General features: G+C 39.0%; 1 protein-coding gene across 3 annotated transcripts in view; it reads left to right on the top strand.

The window, feature by feature from the left end:
* TOX (thymocyte selection associated high mobility group box) overlaps positions 1–23,900 on the top strand; it is a 223,750-nt gene that overhangs the window by 122,303 nt on the left and 77,547 nt on the right. For all 3 annotated transcript variants that reach the window (XM_027719426.2, XM_027719425.2, XM_027719427.2), the window contains exon 3: positions 11,719–11,961. In XM_027719426.2, coding sequence (XP_027575227.1) covers positions 11,719–11,961 — 243 coding nt within the window. The remainder of the gene's footprint in view (positions 1–11,718; positions 11,962–23,900) is intronic.

The following is a 23,900-nucleotide window of genomic DNA, read 5'->3' on the forward strand; positions in this document are numbered from 1 at the left end:
GGTATTCATTACAGACAAAATTGCTCTTGTTGCCTTGCATACAAGCTGAGTTTTCAATGGGAAATGAAAGGCTGCCTGGAAAAATAGGCCACCTAATTAAGTTAAACTACTCTAGCATTTGGCTTGACATCTTCATTACTCAAAATTAAAAAGATGCTTCACTTCAGCACACAAGTTACTATTGTTTATGTTGTTTTCCTCTTAAATTGGCTTCTTACATAGAAGTCTGTTTTTCAGAATTATATCTTGTAATAGTTCGCATATTTCTTGCAGTTTATAAAAATGTCTTAATAGGTGCTACACTACTGATAGTTGGTACGACATTAGTACGACTGAGCTTATTACTGAGGTCTCAGCAGTCTTACTGCTTACATGACACTTTATTAATAGAGGGCCAGATCCTGCCAGTTTTACTTGTTTGAATAATCTGGACTCATTCATATACTGAGCATTCCTTGGCCTTTTTACTGTAAGGTCCTGGGTCCACAATCTAGGTGCCGAAGTCAGTGGGACCACTTGTAGGAATTGGGAGCTTTGATATTCCTCAGCTTTCAGGTTTTCCTATGATTGCCATGAGACTAAACAAAAGTTACAGCAGAATTGCAAAGAGTAGCCATGCCTCTGTTTTGGTCTTCCTTTTTGTCAAGTGGTGACATTTTATACTAAATCTGAAATTTTTCTGGAAATTTCATCAGTCATTTGGGAGGGGTATAACACAAGTAGGGCCCACTGTCCTTTTAAATACTGAGAAACAATCCATTGTTGCTAAGCTTTTCTAAGAAAAGAGAAGGAAAGGGGAAAAAACACAACAGAAAATAAAAGGATTCTTTATCCTTCATCATTGTGTGCCCCAGGAACAACATTATTTTATCTTTTGGTGTCTTTCTGAGAAGGGATCTGGAAATTTAGGCAGATTATTTGCCCCCTAAACAGATATACTTAAATGTAAATCTATACTACTGCTATTTTAAGAGCATTTAAAAATGTAAACATGTGAAGAGTACACTGTCTTGATTGCTGGTTTAGAGTCTATGATGCTAATGAGGCTTCTGACAGGTTAAATGTGGTGTATCATCTATATTTTCAAGCAACAGGATTTGTGAAGATGTGACTCCTTTTTTTCTGTTAAATTCTGCTTTTAAATATGTATATTGCTAGTTTTATTACCCAGTGCTTTGTACTGAGCATAATTTAGATATGTTTTGCAGAGAGGGTCTCTAAAAGGTTTTTTATTTTTAATATGCTTTTTATCTCTAGTTGAAAAAGAATATTTAGCAAATGTAGTAACTAATTTATGGAAGTATGTTTTGTAGTGCTAAGTTCAAGATTATACCATACTGCCTGTGTTATAGTACAGACCAAAACCTGTCAAATAGGATCCCAAGTTACCTTAAGAATTTTAGCTTTCATTAAAATGTGGTAGTGGTAGTAATAATAATAATAGTCATAGTAGTTTTCTCCCATGTTTCAAAGAGAATCTTGTGAATATTCTGTCTTTCCTTTTCCTGTTCTGTAAACAGCCTGAAGCAGTAGCTGTGAGGTGAAGCTGCTCTGCACATCTTTAGGAGGTAGCATGCAGAAACCATTGCAGTGCAAGTCTCCCCTTCCTTTCAGCATCCCCAAAGCAGTGGACAAGTGGCAGCTGTTTATGCAGGGGTCCTCCTAAAGCAGCCCCAGTGCTGCTTTTTGAAGGTTGCACTATTAGGACCTGCCACACACTGTGGAGGGACCAAGTGCCTTTCTCTTCAGGAGAGAACAGTGACAAGGGGGTCAAACAACAACCACACTTGGGTCCCCACTGGGGACATTCTAAGGAGGGTGGGAGGGTGAGAGGGGAAAGGCTCCAAATTGGAGAACTAAGGATGCCCCATTTGTGCCTAAAGCTCCAGTGTATTCCTAAGAAATTTCTTTGGCAGTTGATCACTAATTCTATAAAAGACTTGCACTTCTCTTTTAAATTTACTTAAATTTTCTAAATAGGAGAAGTGCAAGCTGGGTCTTTGTCTGAAGCAAAGTTTAAATGCTTCAGTTACAGTACTGGTGTTTGCAGAGCCCAGATCTTGTAACCTTTTATAACATTCATACTTCTACTTATTGTCATCTTTAAAATGTATTTCAATTTAAAACCTCTATGGAGAACACATTTACCAGCAAACTGCTATAGTATATGCATAAAATTAATGTAATTAATGAAAAGACTCTCAAGAGTAAAGTATTAAAAAAAAAGTCTATACTTTTACATAATTCTGTTAACTTTGAAAATTATGATCATTTTTAAATTAGTAATATCATTGTTGGCATATTCTCTTTCTTGAAAACAGAATTCATCTGCTACTGGAAAATTAATGTTTTGCTGAGGGCTTTGCCCTTTAACTAATGTAAATTAGAGAAATTGATTAACACAATAGAAAAAAGTTATACCTTCCCCTGTAATAAATTTTTGATAGCTGTTCCTTGATAAATTAGTATATTGTGTGTTTTTAAATGAATATGATTTATTACTGTTGTCTACCATATGAAGAAACAGAAAAAAATCGTTTGCAGGATCATTGACTTCAACATATCCATGGCACTGTTGGACAATTCTTGCTGAGTGTTAAGATGATTTATGTAACAGACCGAAGGTTTCCACAGTAATGCATTATAGTCTCAAACTATCAAGCCTTGTTCATGCAGAGACAAAAGTAACTGAAAATCCCTTGCTTCTGAAGGTCCTTCATTTAGAAATTAGAGCTAAGGTCGATCCTGTTAAAACTCCTGGAAATACCTGCTGTCAAATATATCATCCCGACTTTCAAATGTGCATAAGGTACATTGCTGTTTTTCCACTAATAATGAGCTCATTGTTTTTACATTAGTCTCGATTCGTAAGTATTTCAGTTATGTAACAATATGTTCAATAATAGAAGAGGAGACAGCCTGAAGCATCTATCTTTTAAAAACTGGCATCTTTCCACAGTTCAGATGCAGAAGCCTTGGTGCAAATGAAAAATTAAGACACGCTCTACATATTTGGCAGTACCATTCATTTCATTTAAATTAAATATCTATAGGCAAAGTCCCAATTTTTAAGGAACTGTTGCTAATACCAGATCCTGTTGAGTAAATGCATGGTGACTGATGCAACCATTGAGCACATGAATTAGACTTACTTAATGTATATTGTCTTCTGTGCTGTCATATAGTAGCAGTTCTGCTCTTTCCAGAGGGATTGATACTGGATGTTTGAAAGCTTGCTGCCTCTTGTGGTCAGTCTTTTTGAGCCATCTGCTTTGGCTTCCCTTCTCTGATTAAAGTTCTATTAAGACTATTTTTAAACATAATTAAGTTTTGCTGGCCCATATGCAGTCACCACTGTTGAATACTTAAGCAAAGGGGTTTTATTTTTATTTCCTGAAAGCATTTCCCTTATTTTTCTGATGAGTATTCTAGTATGCTAGATTTTTTTTGTGTTTGTGTTATTAGCACAGCACGATGCATAGCCTTAATTTGACTTATGTGTTGCCAAAGAACTGACTTTGAACATACACTTCCCCTCCACCTCCCAGTTTTTCTCCCCCTTCTATAGCTTGTTGCTGGATTTGGCCAGGCTGAGAGGCATAAAAGGTAAATTGAAGAGGACCAGTGAGGTCATTGTTCAGGAACAAAATCTTGGTCTTGGATTGGACAGTGAATCAGGGTTAAGTGTATCGCTTTATTCTGGCAAGCTTTTCTCATAAAATTAAAGGCTAAAGTAGCATATAGGTAATGAAGTCTCTTGATCTCAGAGTGGGCATCTCAGTCATCTGTTTTATGAAGTTTCCATACTTTGAAGCAGAAATGTCACTAATATTTAGCCAGAAACATAGAATATTGTCCTTTAGATTTGGAAACATTCATAATTCATAAAGCTTTTTCATAGCTTTATGTCTATAGATAACTCAAATTTAAGGATGCTGAGTTCTGAGATTCCCACTGTGTAGTTTTTATCTGAAATACACTGAAATCTGTTTACAGTAAATATAGTAATGAAAATACTCTTTATAACAAAAAAAATTAAAGCATTGTCTGTTCAGTGCTGTGCAGTTGGCTTAGTGGTGTTAATTTGCAGAGGGCTTTCTCTCTGGAATATAATAAATGTCCAGGAAGTTCCCCTAAACTGAAGAGCTGAGAAACACCTCATCCACTCCCACAGTCATGAGATGAAAGTGAAACCATTGGCAATGTTCCTAGCAGCTCTGTGGAAAAGGAAATAAAGCATCTACGGCTACGGGGTTTTTTCTCCCCTATTTATTCAAAAGTGAAAAGGTGAACTTGCTAATGTTTCTGTGTCCAGTAGAATAAAAAGGAGCTATTCCATGTCTTTCTGAAAGAGAAAGTTCTGCTGACAGTAAAATCAACTCTAAAGGAGAAATCCTTGGAGTGGGTGGAAAGACCCTGATCTTGCTCCCCATCACCAAGAAAAACATAACAGAACCGAAGCTACAGGCCACTACTTATTATGAATATGTATGAGCTGTACTTATGAACTGTAATTGGATACAGGGTGTATCCCTAATATCCCTAATGCTTTTGATGGTGAATCCACTACCTCCCTGGGCAGCCCATTCCAATGTCTGATTAACCTCTGTAAAGAATTTCTTCCTAATATCCAACCTAAACCTCCCTTGGCAGAGTTTGAGACCATGTCCTTTTGTCCTACTGGTAGTTGCCTGGGAGAAGAGACTGACGCCCACCTGGTCACAGCCTCCTTTCAGATAGTTGTAGAGAGTGATGAGGTCTCCCCTGAGCCTCCTCTTCTCCAGGCTAAACAACCCCAGCTCCCTCAGCCTCTCCTCGTAGGACTTGTGCTTCAGGCCCTTCACCATCCTTGTTGCTCTTCTCTGGACCTGCTCCAGCACCTCAGCATCCTTCCTGAACTGAGGGGCCCAGAACTGGACACAGTACTCAAGGTGTGGCCTCACCATGCTGAGTACAGGGGAAGAATCACTTCCCTGGTCCTGCTGGCCACACTGTTCCTGCTACGGGCCTTCTTGGCCACCCGGGCACACTGTTGGCTCATGTTCAGCTTCCTGTCAGTCCAAACTCCCAGGTCCCTCTCTGCGTGGCTGCTCTCCAGCCACTCTGTCCCCAGCCTGTAGCACTGCAGGGGGTTGTTGTGACCAAAGTGCAGGACCCGGCACTTGGCCTTGTTGAACCTCATCCTGTTGGAATCAGACCATCTCTCCAGCTTGCCCAGGTCCTTCTGCAGAGCCCTCCTGCCTTCCAGCTGATCGACACTCACCCCCAATTTAGTGTAATCTGCAAATTTGCTAATGGTACACTCAATGCCCTCATCCAGATCATCAGTAAAGATATTAAACAGGACTGGGCCCAACACTGATCCCTGGGGGACACCACTAGTGACCAGCCACCAACGGGATGCAGCCCCGTTCACCACCACTCTCTGGGCCCGGCCCTCCAGCCAGTTCCTGACCCAGCACAGAGGGCCCCTGTCCAAGCCGTGGGCTGCCAGGTTTTTCAGGAGAATGCTGTGAGAACGGTGTCAAAGGCTTTGCTGAAGTCCAGGCAGACCACATCCACAGCCTTCCCCTCATCCACCAGGCAGGTCATCTGATCATAAAAGGAGATCAGGTTGGTCAGACAGGACCTGCCCTTCCTAAACCCTTGCTGGCTGGGTCTGATACCTTGTCCATCCTGTAGCTGTTGTGTGATGGCGCTTAGGATGATCTACTCTATAACCTTGCCAGACACTGAGGTCAGTCTGATGGGCCTGGAGTTTCCTGGGTCCTCCTTGCAGCCCTTTCTGTGGATCGGTGCAACATTTGCCAACTTCCAATCATCTGGGACCTCCCCAGTGAGCCAGGACTGTCGGTAGATGATGGAGAGTGGCTTGATGAGCTCTTCCGCCAGCTCCCTCATCACCCTAGGGTGGATCCCATCTGGTTCCACAGACATATAAGGATCCAAGTGGCTCAGCAGGTCTCTAACTGTTTCCTCCTGGATTACAGGGGGGCTATTTGGCTTCCTGTCTCTGTCTACCAGCTCCAGAGGCCAGTTGTCCTGAGGGCAACCTATCTTACTGTTGAAAACTGAGGCAAAGAAGGTGTTAAGTACCTCATCCTTTGATGAGTTACTTAAGGTACATAGTCATCTTTGGTGACTATGTTCCCCCCCATGTCCACCCCATGGAGGTTTTCCTTGCCCCTCCTTTTGCTATTGATGTATTTGTAGAGGAACTTCTTGTCATCCCTACCAGAAGAGGCTAGATTGAGTTCAAAGTGTGCCTTTGTCTCTCTAATTTTCTTTCGACATGACCTAACTATATTCCTAAACTCTTCATGAGTAGCCAGCCATTTTTTCCATAGTCGGTAAACTCTCTTTTTTCCCCTAATTTCCTTCAAAATCTCTCTGTTCAGCCAGGTTGGCTGTCTTCCCCATCAGCTCGCCTTTCAGTACACTGGGACAGCCTGCTCCTGTGTGTTCAAGACTTCCTTCTTGAAGCATGTCCATCCCTCCTGGACCCCTTTGTTTTCAAGGGGTGTTTCCCAAGGTACCCTCTGAACCAGTCTTCCGAGTAGGCCGAAATCTACCCTGCGGAAGTAGATGGCCCTTTTTGCATCCCTGAGTATTGAAAACTCTTTTATTTCATGGACACTGTGCCCCAGATGACCTCCAACCACCACATCTCCCACCAGACCCTCTCTGTTTGTGAACAGCAAGTCTAGCAGGGCTCCACCCCTGGTAGGCTTGTTTACCAGCTGGAGCAGGAAATTATCTTCTATACACTCTAGGAATCTCCTGGACTGCCTCTTTTCCACTGTGTTGAGTTTCCAGCAGCCATTTGGCAGGTTAAAGTTGCCTACAAGAACAAGGGCTGGCAATTTCGAGACATCCACCAGCTGCTTGTAGAATAATTCATCACCATCATCATCCTGTTTGGGTGGTCTATAAGAGACTTCCACCAAGATATCAGCCTTGTTGGCCTTCCCCTTGATTCTGATCCTCAGGCACTCAACCTTATCGTTACTGACTTCAAGTTCTACAGAGTCAAGAGACTCTCTAACATACAGAGCCACCCCTCCACCTCTCTTGCTTTGCCTGTCCCTTCTGAAGAGCTCGTAGCCATCTATGGCAGCACTCCAGTCATGTGAGTCATCCCACCATGTTTCCGTGACGGTGACTACATCATAGTTTTTCTACTGCACCATGCCTTCCAGCTCCTCTTGTTTGTTACCCATACTGTGTGTGTTGGTGTACATGCACTTCAGCTGGGCTGCTGATTTCACTTCTAACTCTGGCTTTCCACCCTTAGGCTCATCTCTGGAGAGCCTGATTTAAACCCCTTCCCACTTCAAACCTGGTTTAAAGCCCTCCTGATCAGCCCCAACAACTTATGAGCTAGAGTCCTTTTGCCCTTGCTAGATAAATGAAGCCCATCTGACTCTAATAGGCTTGGTACCATAGAATTTGCCTCATGGTTGGAAAAACCAAGATTCTGCTGGTGGCACCAATCCTTTAGTCACCTATTGATAAGATGGTCCTACTCCTCTCCTCATTCATCCCTGCTACTGCAGGAACTGAGGCGAACACCAACTGTACTCCTGTCCCATTAGCTAATTGACCCAGCATCTTGAAGTCCTTTTTAATTAGCCTGGCACCTCTTTCATAAATGTCATCACTGCCAGCCTGGACACCAGTGTGATAATAATCAGAGGGCCAGATTAGCTCACCCAGGCCCCAGGAAGGCAGCAGACTTCCCTGTGGAATGGGTCCGGTTGGCATATAGGGCCTTCAGTTCCCCTCAGAAGGGAGTCACCTACAACAACTACCCTTCTGTTTTTCTTTACAGCTGTGGTTGCAATCTGTCTGTAGATGGGGTGCAACCGGGAGACCCTCCAGACAGATCCTCTTCTTGACTGCCCTCTGCCTGACTCTCTGGGTCCAGGGCCTCATACCTGTTCTTTAAGGGAACCATGGGAGGTGATGGGGGTCAGGAGGGGATTCCTTTACCTATTCGATTGGGGACCTGTTTCTATTCCCCCCCATCTGCTTGGTTTGCTCCATCTACCTGACGGCAGGAGGGGCAGGGCTTCGCCATCTCCTGCTGGACTTCTTTGGGGGACTAAAGGGTACAAATCCACCAGCCTATTTCCCTTTCACTCGCCCTAATACTTCTTAGCCTCTCCATTTCTTCCTTGAGCTCTTCTTGGGGGTTCTGCCTGGGTTAGCACAGTCCCCCTGAGAGCAGCAGCAATGGCTTTCGCTCGTTTGGAAACCATTGCTGGGTCGAGTTGAGTTGCAGAGAAAAAAAATTAAAAAAAAATACCCACAGCCACACACCTACTTCACAACCCACCAGAGAGAGCTGGGAGGGTGGTTGTGCCCTTCCCGCCCGCCCTGCCTACTGCCACGCAAATTGTCGCACCATGCTCCAGGTCACTTGCGCTCGGAGTTTAAATCTCGCAGTTCAAATCTCCCCGCAACAAGGATTTCCATTCCTCACTCCTTTCCTCCAGGCACAATTGCAACAGCCTTTTTTCTGGGATATGTTGTGTTTGCTGCAAATGTATTTAGGAATTTTGGTTTTTAATATGCCAGGGTGCCAAGCCATTATAAGCATCTGAGTCATGTTACTGGACAAAACAAACTGGAGTACTGGCAAATCACTGTTGAAGGAATTTCCCTGAGGAAGTTATGTCTGTATGCATTACATGCACACATCATTTACATGCACACATACTAAGTATGTAAATATCAAATTGGTTAAAAATGTAAGGTGAACAGGGTACTCTGCAGATTCTTTCAAATATCTGTCCATACCACTGTCATATAACTCGGATTCTCCCTAGCTTTATTGAAATAGTGCAATAGTTTAGGTCTTAAAAAAAAATAAAAAAGAGAAACATCTTAGGAATTACTAGCAGTTGAGTTATATGTTGTTTGGTGTGTTATTATTGCTTTTGCTATTAAAATCCTACTACTTATTTAAGTATAGTGGACAGTGATATTGTAGGTGATGTGGAATCAAATACACTGTAACTGGTTCACAAACAATAACCAAGGTGTGGGGTTTTTTTAGTAATTAATTAGAGAGCAACCATTTAAAATGCTTATCCCTTATGATATATATAACATATATACTTACACATGGCACAACTTGGACTGTGGAGTTTTATGCTGCTAATGTTTTATGCTTCCATTTTAATAAGTGAAGCTAATGTGCTACTGGCAGTTCAATTGCTTCCACCATTTTTGAAGTATTACTAATTAAAGACACATTTGAAACACAACAAATCAAAAGTAAAACCTGGTCTATCCATATGTGGCATGCAAAAGGGGTGTACAAATAAGCAGATTTGCTAAATGCCTCCCATATTAATGTGTAGGCACACCCAGTCTGCCAATATTTGGTTTAGGAATATTTGCTTTTAGTGGTGAATGTAAGTCTCCCAGGACAGCGAGAGATTGAGAAAACAGATGTTAACACTTCTTTGTACCTACAAAATCATGGGAGAGAAAACTCTTTTGAGGCCATCAGACTTTTGGGACAGTAGAAGAGACACTGTTGAACATAAATATCCTCTTTTCATAGATCATGAATCCCTCCTGGTTGCTGTAGGCTATGTGGATCCAAGCTCACCAGAATTACAGATACCAAATCTAAGTGTACATGTGTGGGATAGTGCTGGTCCAGGAGAACACTGTAAATGTTAACCCTTCTTTCATTTCTGTTCCTCGCTGCTTTGTTATTGTGGTATTAGACATTAAGCTTACTTTAGACACCTTTCTCTTAATCATGTATTTTTTATAATAGTAATTAGCAAATAGTTAGTGTATACATTTTAATACTTTTATTTGGTTTTGCAAAGCTTATATATTGTTATTGAGTAAATGTGACATGTTCTCTTTGCCATGTTTAAGTCCTCTCTCCATTTAGTGAGAGTCTATTTTTACTATATTTCCCCTTGGAGATGTTCAACTGATGGCTGCATCATGGCTTCTAAGAGCAGGGGCAAATGCAAATTACAAAGGTCAGTAGACTCACACCAGTTTCCCATTAAGGAGATAGCAGGGGCAAGGGGAGAGCAAACTCCTGTGCTGGAAGTGAGAAACACATCTGGAAAGCATGGGTAGAATCAAAGTCCTCACATATAATAATTATGATATCACTGTCAAACCTTTTCCTCTCCCTGTTCTGTTTTCATTCTTTGGGATTTTACTTTGGTCTTTGCAGTCTAGCCTTCCTACTCTATTTCATGCTAAGATACTTGGTTGTCAGGAAACAAGCAAAGCAACCAAAAGCATGGCAATGTGCATTAGAGTAGGTTTTTCTACATTCAGCAGCTCATTGAAAACATGTAACGCTCTTTGTTCTTGGTCTGATTTAAGTTTGTATATACATGCTCGTACAGAGGAGAGTAACCTCAGGCATCAGCAGGACATTATTACTATGATGACTAATGAAAAACCCCTTTGTTTATAATTGAGCATTGATTCTTCCCTTGTCCTTCTGCATGGATTCATACACCATACTGTCCTCCATTTAGAAAATCATATTGGGGAAAACATTTTCTTCCAATAGTTGCTCTTTGAAATTGTGCCCTCATATTCATTCTTCCTGATGATACTTTTCAGGAACAGAATGTATTTAAATCCTTACCTTTCCAGAATTCGCAAAAGCAGTGCTCAGAGTATGGCTGCTGTGCTGCAGAGGGGCAGAAAGGGTGGAATTAGTCTCTGTGCTACAAACTCTGACTGTGGGCATGGGATGTGCAAAGACTGATCACTTTACAAAGGAGTTGGCTATTCTCACAAAAGCAGAGCAGGTTTTCAGGTTGAACCACTGCAACTGATCCCTTTAACTCTTCATTTGGATCATGTATCTAGCTATGCTCACCTTTTTCTTTTGAGAAATATGAGCATACCCACCCCTGTCCCCCAAATGAGCCTACCTGCTGTACAAAGACCGTAGATAAATAATAGCAATTATCCACCTTGGTGCATTACTCTGACTTTGCCTGTGGCTTTTCCTTGGATCAGATTGAGTTAGATGACTTAATGGCAAAAAACAACAGAAGACTATACAGTTGCTTTGTAGAGTAGCTAATTTAGATTACTGACAAAATGTGTGAATAATTGGGTTTATATATTTAGAAAAAAGAGACTTTTTTAGACACCATAAATATATTTTTATAAACACAAAGTATATTCATACTAAGTATCTACTGGGATTTTTATTTTGTAGCAGAATAAATGCATGGTACTCCTGTAAGCATAAAAGTGATATCTTTCTTCACTATGTAATTCTTGGTCTGAGTAGCAGGGAGTCTTAAGAACTTTATGAATTTCGTGCCAATATTAATTTTATAAATTGCATTAGCTTTTCCACAATTCCCATGAAAAAGGTATTCAGCTAGATGAACACTCTTGGAAAATTTTAATCAGACCCTTGAAATCTGTTGGAGTTCACCTTCTTTAAAAAAAAATTATTTCTAATGGAAACTGTGAAAGTATCAGAGATTCTTATGCCTTAGAGGCAATTCTTCCATACATCATGGTGAAACTTCACTGCTATAATATATGGGTCTTTAAAATATTCTCTTTGTTGAATTGTAATTGCTTAGAAGTGTGTGAGTTGGTCTCTTTTTGGGGTTTTTGTGTGAATTTTATTATTATTATTATTGACCAGTGCTTATATGATTTTCATAGAACTTTCCATTTGTTGGTTTTTTCCAGTCTTTTCCTGGCCCAAGTCTTGAAAGTGAAGATTTTAACATACCTCCTATAACTCCTCCATCATTGCCTGACCACTCCCTGGTGCACTTGAATGAGATAGAGTCTGGGTACCACTCTCTGTGTCATCCCATGAACCACAATGGCCTCCTTCCATTCCACCCACAAAACATGGATCTACCTGAAATTACAGTTTCCAACATGCTTGGCCAAGATGGGACACTGCTTTCCAATTCCCTCTCTGTGGTAAGCATTTTTAGTCTTTCTCTTCTTTCTGCTTTAAGTTGCAAAACTGTGGAAATACAGACCTGTTTGAAATCCTTTGAGGGGGCCAACTCCTGCAGCACTCAAGTTTTGGAGGGAGCTCCCCTGACTTTGTTACACTGCACTCCCTCTGTCAAGTCCTCCTCCCAGTAGAGGTGGTGGGGGATTTACAATGGAGTTCCTCAAAGCCAGGACGTTAACCTTTGCTGCCTTGCGCAGAAGTGCTCCTGTTGTACAGTGTTGTAAATAATGACAAAAAGAGGCTCGAGGCTCTGACTTCTACTAGAGCAGGGTTTGGATCCAGATGGCTGTTGTTCTGTGTTTGTCTGACGAGGCTCTTTCCATTCTCATTTGCATGTGCTGAGAGATGTACAAAAATTTAATATCTCCTTTCTTGTTTACCGCACTTTTGGAAAACAGCAAATGTTATTTCTGATTCTAGGCCAAATCTTATAGCCTTTTTACAGTTCCCGGTCCTTAGCCAGCCAGAATCCAATTGAAATGACTGGACGACTTGCTTATAAAGTCTGTCAGATAGTCATTATGGTCGTAATCTTGGGAAGCCTGATATTATAAATCACTTCTTTGAATGTTAAATTGCTTACAACAACTGCAGAGCTACTACTTTACACGTTACATTTGCAAGTGGGCTCTACAAATAATTAGTATACTTCTTGCATAGCAGCTCCAGACAAGATTATTTCACACTGATGTACAATTCTAAGCCAAAGAATTAAAAATCCCATGGAAGACGATGGAACCTGGCACTTTGTGGGTCTCACTGCACTTAAAGGACTAGATGGGCTGCCCAGGAGCTGCAGATCCCAACAGCCTAAGTTAAGAATCTCCTGTTCCTGGAGATAAAGGGGTCTGGGCTTCTCACCAGAGAATCAGAGGCTTAGGGCCCCGTGTCCCAACTGGGAGGTTCTGTACTTAGAGACTGAGGCTGTTTAGGCTTCCAGCTTGCTAGGTCCGCACCACTTTATCTAAAAAATGTATATCAGTCCTGTAAATCTGGGAGCTGAGGCAGCACATGGAAGTTTTGGGACCAAAAAATCTAGACTCAGTTCCCCGTCAGCCCCTCAGACTAAAAGCCCTGGAGCCAGGGGCCATGGTAGCTGGAAAACAGTTCAGAACAAAAATCTGCGTTGTCACAGAGCTTCATTACAACTTAATTAAAATAAGGCTGCCTTGATTTCAAGGAGCTCTGCATTCCCTGTGAGGATGTCCAACAAGCTGTACTGCAGGGGGAACTAGTCTTGGCTTCTTATGTGATGCTTAGTTGTTATTGATTTACTAGGATGTTGCGCGCTTTGTGTTTGAGGTCAGAATGTGACCCTAGGGTTATATTCAATAATGGGAGGAGTGGGGGAGAGGCAGATCTTCATAAAGACATATGAATATGCTCTGTGGAAGGATTCTGAATTTTATTTATGTATCTACAAAGCTGATGGCATGCATTAGACAGCATGAGTGAAATCTTGCATAGGGTTCTGAGAATCAGAGCTATGAAATTACTTGAAAAAGTAAGAGAAATAGTTGACACTCCAGTTGACAGACAGTATTTCATTGAATTGACCTCTTTTAAGCCATAACCATGGCTCAAAACTATGCATTCTTTTAAGCTATGATGTTCCACAGTAACCTCTAGCAACAAACTGTCGACAACGGGGCTTGAGCATTTGTAGATTATCACAGTGAATTATTGCATTAAGGGCAAATACAAAAAAGATTAATAATATGACTAGGTGATTTTTCTATTGGGACTTAGTGAAGATCAGAAAAAATGAAAATCTGATGTCAAGAAAATATGTGCTAAATTCTGACAGTAATTTCTGAGGATTTGTTCAATAAATAAAGCATGATGCTTGAAGTATCATGGGCTAAGTCAACTGTTATCCCTAACTTGCATGCCCTTTGCACACAGGAGGGCCTCTTACCTAGCAATAGTTTTAACTCAAGCTGACTTGTCTGTGAAGGGGATTAAGCTACATCTCATGTTAGTAACAACTGGTAGGATGTTTAACACCGTGGTTTTGTACATTTAAACACTATTTGGCAGTGTGGTTCCTCTGATTTGAATTTGATAACTTGAGATAAATTAACTTGAGGAAAATAATTTAACAATTTAAGTCTTCAGTGAATTCAATGGCTTCTTCAGTAGATAGAATGACTTCATTGTTCTTTTGGCTTTCCATAGATGAAGAAAGACAGAGGGTTTTGTAGAGTCATCATTCTTTACTTAGCTTTGAAGCTTTTCTTTATAATCCAGAAAATTTTACATTTTTTTCTTCAATATGACTCTTTTCTCATGCTATTACTCTAAGTTTCCTTTTTACTATCTCATCAAACTCTGATCCGTTTAACATGTACTTGCCTAAATTGCTCTTATATTGCCTCATATAGAATATAATGCGTAAATTTCTCCAGTCTGTCTAAACCCTTCGTTCCGTATAATTTCTGGTATATCAAATACTGATAGTGTATTTGGAAACCATGTGTCTCACTTTATTTTTCAGGACACTAATGAGTATTTTTAGAAAAATTATTCTTAGAAATGGATCTGTTGGCTGTTCTCTATCTCTAATTAATTTCACATCTTCAGCAAATTTTACTTATGCTGGGACAAAATCAGCTGCAGTGCAATGTGCCTGTGATTGAATTTGGTTATTTTTTTCTTTACTTTCAACATCCTTCCTTTTAGCCAGTTTTTAACCCATGTTGGTATTTTAGTAATAATACCTTCTTTTTTGTCTGTGTTAGAACTAGTGTTTTTCAGTTTGTGTTTTTAATAGGCAAAGAGTTAATTAATGCTAGCCAAATGAAACTCATTTCAGAAACAATGTTGGAAAAATACTTCATACACTTTTTCTTTCATCTCAACTACCAGGTGTTTTCAGACAAAGATTTCTGTGATTTTGGACAGAGTGAAAATTGAGGATATATCTTTCCTAAAACCCCTTCAAATCTAACCCCATTAGAAGTCCTGGTTTCATACTGTGCAACACTCCCTCTAAGCTGCAGATGAAATCCCTTTGAGTAAGAATTGCAAGATTTGCCCCAAGCTCTGTAAGAATTCTCCTCTGTGGAACTTCTTAAACACACACAATAAGAGCCCACTACCAGCTCAGTGAATTTGTATTAGAGATCAACTTCTTACAGATTTTTTTACACTGTAGGAATTCTTTCTGAAAAATTTTACACTGCTGGGAGAAGAAAATTTCTCATTCCTGTTGACTGTGTCTGATACTTAAAATTGGAATTAGTCTTCTTTGCAGTTTTTTTGGTTGATTCGACTTTCTATTGCATCCCCACTACTTTAAAAAAAAACAACAAAATGAACAACAAAACCACTAAAGTCTCTCCTTCTCATTATTCTTCTGTCAGTTCATATATTTACTTCTGTGTTTGTGTATTGCTGTTTTCTTCTTAGGTGACACAGATATATACAGACATGCACATGCACACTGATTTATACCGTGCTGTCACATACAGATTTCTTTAGATGCTCTTTATATCTGGGTATCAGGGGTTCAGAAGCCTACAGAATATGTGCAGAATGTGAGGCACAGTGGTATGAACACATGGTCCAGCCCCAGCATGGGACCTCTCTAAAGTCCTCCTTCAAAATGAACATGACTGCTAGTCCTGCTTCTTAATTGGATCCAGTTTGATAATGATAGAGCTGTTTGTTTAGTGAAAATGATTCAGTACACGTGTTTGTTTCTATATAATGTAATAGGGGTCCCTTCCTGGTTTCCTACAGTTGAAGGTAACCCTGTGTGGGTTTGGTTCAGTTCCAGCTGGGGCTTGACCTGCCAGCCCTTCTCTGTTGACATGAGCTTTTCTGAAATATCCGAAAAATATTTCCAAGGACTGCAAGAAATACTCTTCTAACATTTGCAAACAAATGAGTGTATATAATATCCCTATGAGAATGTGTGTTTATCTATAAAAATGCTTTTGGATATGTTCTATAAAATGACGTTTTCTGTGTGTTCAATTTATAAAAAAAATTATAGACATTTTAGCTTCTTTAGTATACCCTACAGATGATTGCTTTTTTCCCCAAGAAACCAGGGTTAAAAATCACAGTGCTGTTTTTACACAGAGAGAAGAAAAAAAAAAAAAAGCCCCTATTTTTGGAATGCTTTCATTTGTAATCTTGTGCTGATCTTTTTGAAAATGTGGCTTATGGTCGTATACTAAAGAAAATTTACAAGAAAGAAATAAAAGAGATTTTAGTTTCTTGAAATACTTCAAATTTCTGGGTTTGAAGTCTAGCATGGAAAAGATGTTAAAAGACAATAAAATCAGGAGGTTTATTTCCCAAATGCTCTACTTGTGCTACCAACAAAAGCCAACATAATATATATACATAGGTTTATTGTCATTTGTAGAATACAGTCAAGGCACACTTTGAATTCAAAGGCTACTGTACAACTGTTTTGACAACCACCACATCAGTAGGTAATGTGCAGGACATATGAAACTGAAGCAAAAGTGTTTCTTTAGGTCTATAGGGAGTGCAGTACATGAAGGAATTCAGATATATTAGAGTAGCCTGAATTTCTAATATGTAGCTCTTATGGAAAAGACCACTAGCATATTGAATAATGCTGCTTTCAAAGCAGAGCAGAAAATGTGATTACAGACAATTTCATTGCTGTTTTTAAAATAAATATTTTCAAAATCTTGAGGTATTTTATTTCATGTAATGCATAAAATATGTAACAGTGGACTAGAGCTAAAGATCTTCTAGGACACAGAAGAGTAGATGATGTCAGCTATAATTATTCAGATGTGGAATAATAGAAGCATTAGTTTAAAATAAAATGCGTGTCACAAAGGCCCATGTCCTTATATAAAAAAAGGCAATAAAAAGCTGCTTTTTTTTTTTTTTTCTGCACACTTTGACAGAAGAATAAAGGCAATGAATAATTATTTAACATTATGCCCCAATTCATCAAAGCCTGGACAATTACATTATACTTTTTCATGAATTATATTTTTTAGATATGAGACCCATGAGAGAGTAACATCTTAAACAAAATGTGGTACTGTATAGCAGAAAAGAAAGCAAACAGCTACTTTTTTTTTTCATTTTTCATCTCAGGTAGAATGAAGCTAGTATTTCTTATTCACAGGACAGTTGCTAATAAATCCAATACAGTAGATTGTTGTTGTTGTACCTGGGACATATTTAAGAGACATTGTTTTACTAGTTCCATACATTTTAGTTTAAATTCAGTATTCATGGCTCATCTGGAGGCTGACCTATACAGTTGATTTTTTTTTGCACCTTTAAGCATTAGTGCAAACTACGGAGTCAAACAGAAATTTTTTATTTCTTATGAACAAGATAACATAACAAAATAACTTTCATAACAAAAATAAAAATTTTCGTCTTCTAACCTAAGTGTGGAGATTTGAGTCATGTTTGGATACTTTTTTCTAGCTTGTATTGCATGACAGTGGTAGCAGATACTTTTTGTCTCTGGTGAATACTCCGCATTTGTGCCTCATTACCAGGCTCTGGTCTTCAGTTTACATCAAAATTTACTGTTATGCTACACAGACCTGCTGCTACCTCAAATTTTATTGCAGTGAGTTATTGCCATCAGAACTACCAAATCATGAAGCTAAGGTCATGGAACATCTTGTGTTAAAGGATTTTTTTTCTCTTATTAAGCAACTTTGTATTCTTGCAGGATATATTTCTTTTCCTTAAAAAACCCAAGCAACCAAGAACAAAAAAACCCCACTGTATTTTACAAGCTGGATTTTTCCACAGAAATAAGCCCTGTTTGGAAAAAGGTTACAGTAGTTAACGTATGTTTTGTCAAACAGCCTAACTATGGGGATACACAATCAAATCAGCTGATGTCAATCAGCGTAACTTTATTGTCTCCAGTAAAATTATGATGATTTATTCCATCAAGGGCTCTGGGACATCATGTTTATCTTTTCTTTCTTCTGATGTCTGATACAGTCTTTTGTCATCAGAAAGGCAACAGAAAGGATATGTAGAGGAGCTGATTAAGATGTAATTTGATCAAGGTTTTATAAATACCTGAATATTGCATATCTGCTACTAGGAGGCTTTTCACTGTGCTACAAAAAACATCTGATGTCTAGAAATTCCAGCTGTATAAAATCAGACTGGAAACAAAGCTTGCATTTTAACAGTGATAGAGGTATGCCATTTAGCTAATGTACTATGGGAGGTGGTTGGTTCTCTGTACCTGAGGATTGAATTGAAATGGGGCATCTCTCAAAAAAGATGTGCTCTATCTGGGACTGCTCTAATAGACTCCACACTACAGCAGGGGGACCAGGACCATCTCATGGGTTACATTGTCCCTGGGTGGTTCTCAGCAGTAAACATCAGTCTGTGCATTCATGGAAGGGATAAAATTGCTGGTAGCACCTCTGGAGTTTTTCCCATGCAAGAGAACACCAGCAGAGTGGAAAAAGCATCCTGTGGGTGCAGGCTATTATGGACTCCACCTTTTTCAGGTCAGCCAGGACAAGAATTGTTGTCAAAGTATTTGTGGCCACACTTTTTCATGAACTTTGCTTTTTTTCTGGTCTTAAAGTAGTATCTGGTAAAGTTATACTTTCAGTCTCTAAGTACTAAGAACTTGCCTTAAAGATAGAGCAAGTAAATATTTGTACATTACTGTAGGAAAATATTTGTACACAAATGACCAGAACTCTTTTTAGAATAATTCTGGGTCTCATTTTTAAAATTGCTAATGAAGCTGTTGATTTACTGTCAAGTTAGGAAAAACGGCATTCTGCTTATTTGAATGTGGGTTTTGAGACTGTGTGGCTCACATATTTCACAAATTCAGTAGGAAAACACTTCAGTATAATTTCAACAAGAAATAACAAGGTGGCATATTTTGTTTTTGAAAACAGCCTTCTATAGAAAATTCTTGGGTGAACTTTTTTCACAGTGGTTACCCATTGTCTAATAGGACTTTATTTGCTTCATAAGAAAGTAAGAAAAAGAAATAAGTATAGTTGTATTAATTACTGTTTTTTAGACTTTAACCTGATAGGCAGAGGCTAAGACATGATGAATGTGGCGCAGAGAGGAAGCCTTCAGTTGTAGGTGGTAGATTATACAACACCTCACATGTGAAATACTCACAGGAGTGATTAATACATAAGCAGCATCGTAGCTGCAAGTGTCAAACAAAACAGATAATAGAGTATGCAAATAGAGAAAACATAACTCTCAGAAAATGTCAGACATTCAGGGGTTTCAGCAGCAGAGATTGTTGACTTTAATCTGCTGCTTTTAACATTGCATGTAGTTGTCGAGAACAGAACGATAATGAAATGTTTCTGAAGACTCAGACTTTGGCAAAAAAAACCAACTTAGTGATCTAAGTCCTGTAGATGGAATAGAAGTGGAATGTCTGTCTCAAAAACTGTGAACGTGGTTTTGTGAAGACAAAAAGGAGAAGCCCACAGTGCAGAAAGGGAGAGTTTTGTGCATCAGGTGGAGTAGCCTCTACTTCCACCTGTTTCATCATTTAAATGCATACATTTGCATTCCTCAAAACTCAAAAGCAGCTGAGAAGACTGCACATCCTTCGTGGATTTGTACTGCATTCATCATCTCATCCCATTTTGTTCAGGAATAGAAAGATACCTTGCATGGATGAAACCAGTCCCATTATGCATTGTCTAGGTGACATGTAAATGCTGGAAGTTCAGCTGTGCTGCGTGACTGAGCTGAATGCTGGGACACGAGGAACCCAGAACTTCATGCTGGTATCAACCTGATAGAACAGTGTGTGAATTCTCCTTGTCAAGTCTTGCATGTGTAGAGTAATAGATGTTTAGCAAAATTCTTTATTTATTTTGGGAGAGAAAACACTTTCTTGAGTTTCTTTCTGAGTTGAAGGAATTTGAATGGTCCAATTAATACCCTCACAGGTTTTTGATCTGTTTTAATTGTTTTTACAGAGCTTGAAGTATCACGATTTGAGTTTACCAGCGACATTTTGCAGAAGGAAGGGAAGAAAAAAATTCTACTTGGTAGTATCTTGAGATTTGGAGAAATAATCAGAAGTAAAATCTAACTACTTTTATATTTTTATCCCCTTTCTTTCACAAGGCAATGGAGAAATGCTTAAAGTGTAAGGATGTCTACTCCTCCCTGGTCCTTTCAATAACATGAAGATCCATTTTAGACTGATGTTTGCCTCTCTGTTCCCCCCTCTCACTTCCCCTTCATGTATTCAAAATCTGTACAGAAACGCTATGTAAGCACCGTGTTGGGATTCCCCGGGAGCAGCATGTACATCCTTAACCTCCACTCCTAGTGTGACACTGTACTTCAGCCACACACATGCAACTTAGGATCTCTGTAACCTCACTCACACACGGTTGAGCTGCACTTTCACCATATTGTACATGCTGTTGCCTCTATATTAGAACAATACAGGTATGAAAATGAATGTCCTTAATTCATTTTCTGTGCATAACATGGATGGATGCAGTTCAAAAAAAGATTTAATGTATATAGTGGCAGCAAGAAGCATTATGGAGTGAGGAACACCTCTAAGGGATGCTCGTGCATATCTTTCAGCTACCAAACCACAAAAATGAACTCTTTTCGTCTCAAGTCAAGTAACCAAAGGAATTATAGTTTATCTTACATGTTACCAGGGTGTACCCAACATTCCTATTTCAACCAACATGCGAGGACAGAAAAGAAACAAATGAGATGTTACAGGTGGTGATGTGGCACTCTGTGTGCCTGCCCTGACCTGGAGCTGATGTAGACTGCAGTGCTCAGAGTACATACATACATATACATATATATCTGGATACACATACCTAGGTATATATGAACATATATATGTACTTACACATGTAAGTATGTTCACACTGTTAATCACTGAAGCCCTCTGCTGGAAAGGGAATGTAAAAGACAGGATGTAGCATCTGCAGTATCCCCCTTCTTCCCAAATTGTGGATCCACATTTTTAAACAGAGTGAAACTAGAGCCAGATTATTGAAGTAGATGCAACAGGTTTAATTAACATACTACACATAGCTGCATAGTGTAAATTTTTTACCAAATTGCTGGGTCATAACTGAGGTTGCAGTGTCTGACAGTAACTTTAAAAATAGGTACTTTTGCTAATTAACAAAGAAAATAGCCTAGTTGGTTAAAGTGAGACTTGGCGTACGTAATGGATAACAAGATGAAATCCCTATCACATCTTCAAAATTAGGCTTTCTGACAGTAATGATATTGAGCTACAAGTGCCTTCACTTCATCCTTACAGTAATGATCTAAACTGAAAAAAAAATTGAAATTAGATTGTCCTTTAACAAAAAAAGCCCTGTACATGGAGTATTTACAGGATCAGGCCCTTGATGAGAATGCATCACTTTTTTATTTCAAGATGAGACTTCATTCTAATACACTTTAAGTTTACCTTCATTCATACATAAAGAATTTCAGAGATTAACTCAGGAACTAAGCTTCAGTTTCCTACATATGCCCTAATACTCAAGTGTGGAATCTCAGTTTAATGAATTTTATTACACTCTCCTTTCTTATGAAGTAGCATAAAAAGTGTTTAGTGCAATAGGCTTAGTCCTGATCTGGATATTAAGTGCAACTTAAGTTGCCTGACTAAAAGTATACAGTGTAAAATAACCACTGGCAAAACTTTTAAAAGTTATTTTTTGGGGAAAAAAACCCGAAAACAAAAACAAACAAACAAACAAAAAACCAAAACCAAACCAAAACAAAAACCAAAACAAAGCAACTAAAAAACCCCACCCAGCATTTGAAAAATTATGCTGGTGGCACTCTATGTTCTTCTGCAGCACCTTTCTTGTGTCTTGAAGTGCTTTGCAGTTACTAATTAGCTAAGAAGATAATGTACACAGTACAAAGAGGTGCTTGCAATATCAGTCCCTCCTATTTGTCAAGTACTATATTGTAGGATAGAAAAACATTTACTTTACTAAAAAGCCAGTAATATGTAATTCATGATCTACAAAGACAGATGAGTCCCATGCTGAAAAAGGCTTAAAGAAAAAGATCTTAAAGGAAGAGGGAGAAGATGACCTTACATACTGAGACCCATAATGATGAAAATATTACAAGGAGCTGATTTCCTGTCTGATGGTCAGTAACATGAACTGTGGCAAGAGTCAACTTTCAATATTAGAACTAGCAGATGTCTTCAAATGTAATAAAGGCAGAAATTAACAGCCATGTGTTACATATATAATATAAAGTTATTATGGTGTCATGAATGAGTGTTTTAAGGTCACTTATAATGCATATAATGGTAGTTGAGACATTTAAGCTCTGAAGCAACCTGGAAGCAATACCACAAAGTTATGAACCATGGAAAAGATGCAAGGGTTGTTTTGCTTGTCCTTGAAATGCAGTCAGCTCTAGAGAGCAGCGAAGTATCTGTTTAACCACAGAGTGTGATGCTCCACTGCCCCAGATTCCCAGTCCCAGGCCTTACAGACCAGTTCCATAGCACAGGTTTCTTCTCACTTGTCATCAGCTTTCGTGAATGCAGGGAGGGGAAAACTCACAACAGAGAAGTTCACTGCCCAGAGCTGGGCCTGTGTAATTTTAATTGAGGCTGATATTGTTGCACTAACTTCATTGTTTGTGGCCTCTGCCTCTGAACTACATTTTAGGAGCTCTGTGACTGACTGAAAACCTCGGTGGGATTTTCAGAAATGTTCTGGCCTAACATTGATCCTGTCCTGCCCTAACAGGGGCTTTCCCAGGGTTTCAACAGAAACAGAGATAGCCCTGTAATAGATGCTTTAATTTGTTCATAAATTGCAAGAACTTAGATTTTAGATTATGTCAGATTAAGGATGTGTCAACAAAATTGTTTGTCAATAATGATCCACCCTCTGTCATCATAATTCTGAAGTGGTTTTCATTGTAGCATATGAAAAACTAGCGCAAGCTGTAACAAAACTGAAGAGAAGAACTATAATCTAATGTGCTGTTTTGAAATAATTTTAATTGTTCTGATTATCATATAATCAAAGGCAGTATAGCAAAGCTGTGCTACAGAAAAAAGTTACATGAGTAACCTGAACCTCAGTGCAGCCTTAATGTTGTGCTACTTACCAAATTATGGAACTGTAACATCCCTCCCTTAATGCAATCCAAGGGAGGATTTTAAAAGGTCATCTCCCTGTAAGCGGGGTACTCCATAGGTTTGTCATTTCTGACAGATGTTTCTCTAACTTACATTTTAGAGAATTCATCTAGACTCCTCAGGCAAGCTCTGGATACAGGTCTTCACCCTTAAAAATTCACCATTGTGTACATAAAACCCAGCATGCAGTGGAGATTAAGGAAGACCATTTAATCTTTTCAGTTGTCTGTTTTTATATATATATATATATATATATATGTGTATATATATATATATAGGTGTATATATTTATATTTATTAAATGTATATCAAGAATGTATGATAGGTAATAGATGTTGATGGAACAGCTAGGAAACAAATAATCAAGAGAATGTGTATTAACTCAGACTGTTTTGGTTCATAGCTGATTTGACCATTTAAGAAACAGTAGAAGAATAATCAGCTTTTCCCAAATCTTATTAGCATATAATTATGATCCAGACTGTATTAGCCTATAAACTACACTGAACAAAATAACTCTTCCTGAAGGTTCTGCTATAGTGTGTTATTTTATGTTTATGTGCATATTTTAAATATTATATTTATTTATCATCATCCGTTACTTAGAAAGTTAGGCTGAAGGAATAGATGTTTATGATACTTAAGGAATGTCACTGCAAGAAATGGTATAAAAATAAGCAACGGGTGAAAGTTGGGAAAAAAACCTTGTAATGGCATCCGAATAGTCTGCCAGGTAGTGTT

Source organism: Pipra filicauda, unplaced genomic scaffold, assembly GCF_003945595.2.
Source record: "Pipra filicauda isolate LSUMZ 115617 unplaced genomic scaffold, ASM394559v2 scaffold81_size6448238_pilon, whole genome shotgun sequence".
Taxonomy (NCBI): domain Eukaryota; kingdom Metazoa; phylum Chordata; class Aves; order Passeriformes; family Pipridae; genus Pipra; species Pipra filicauda.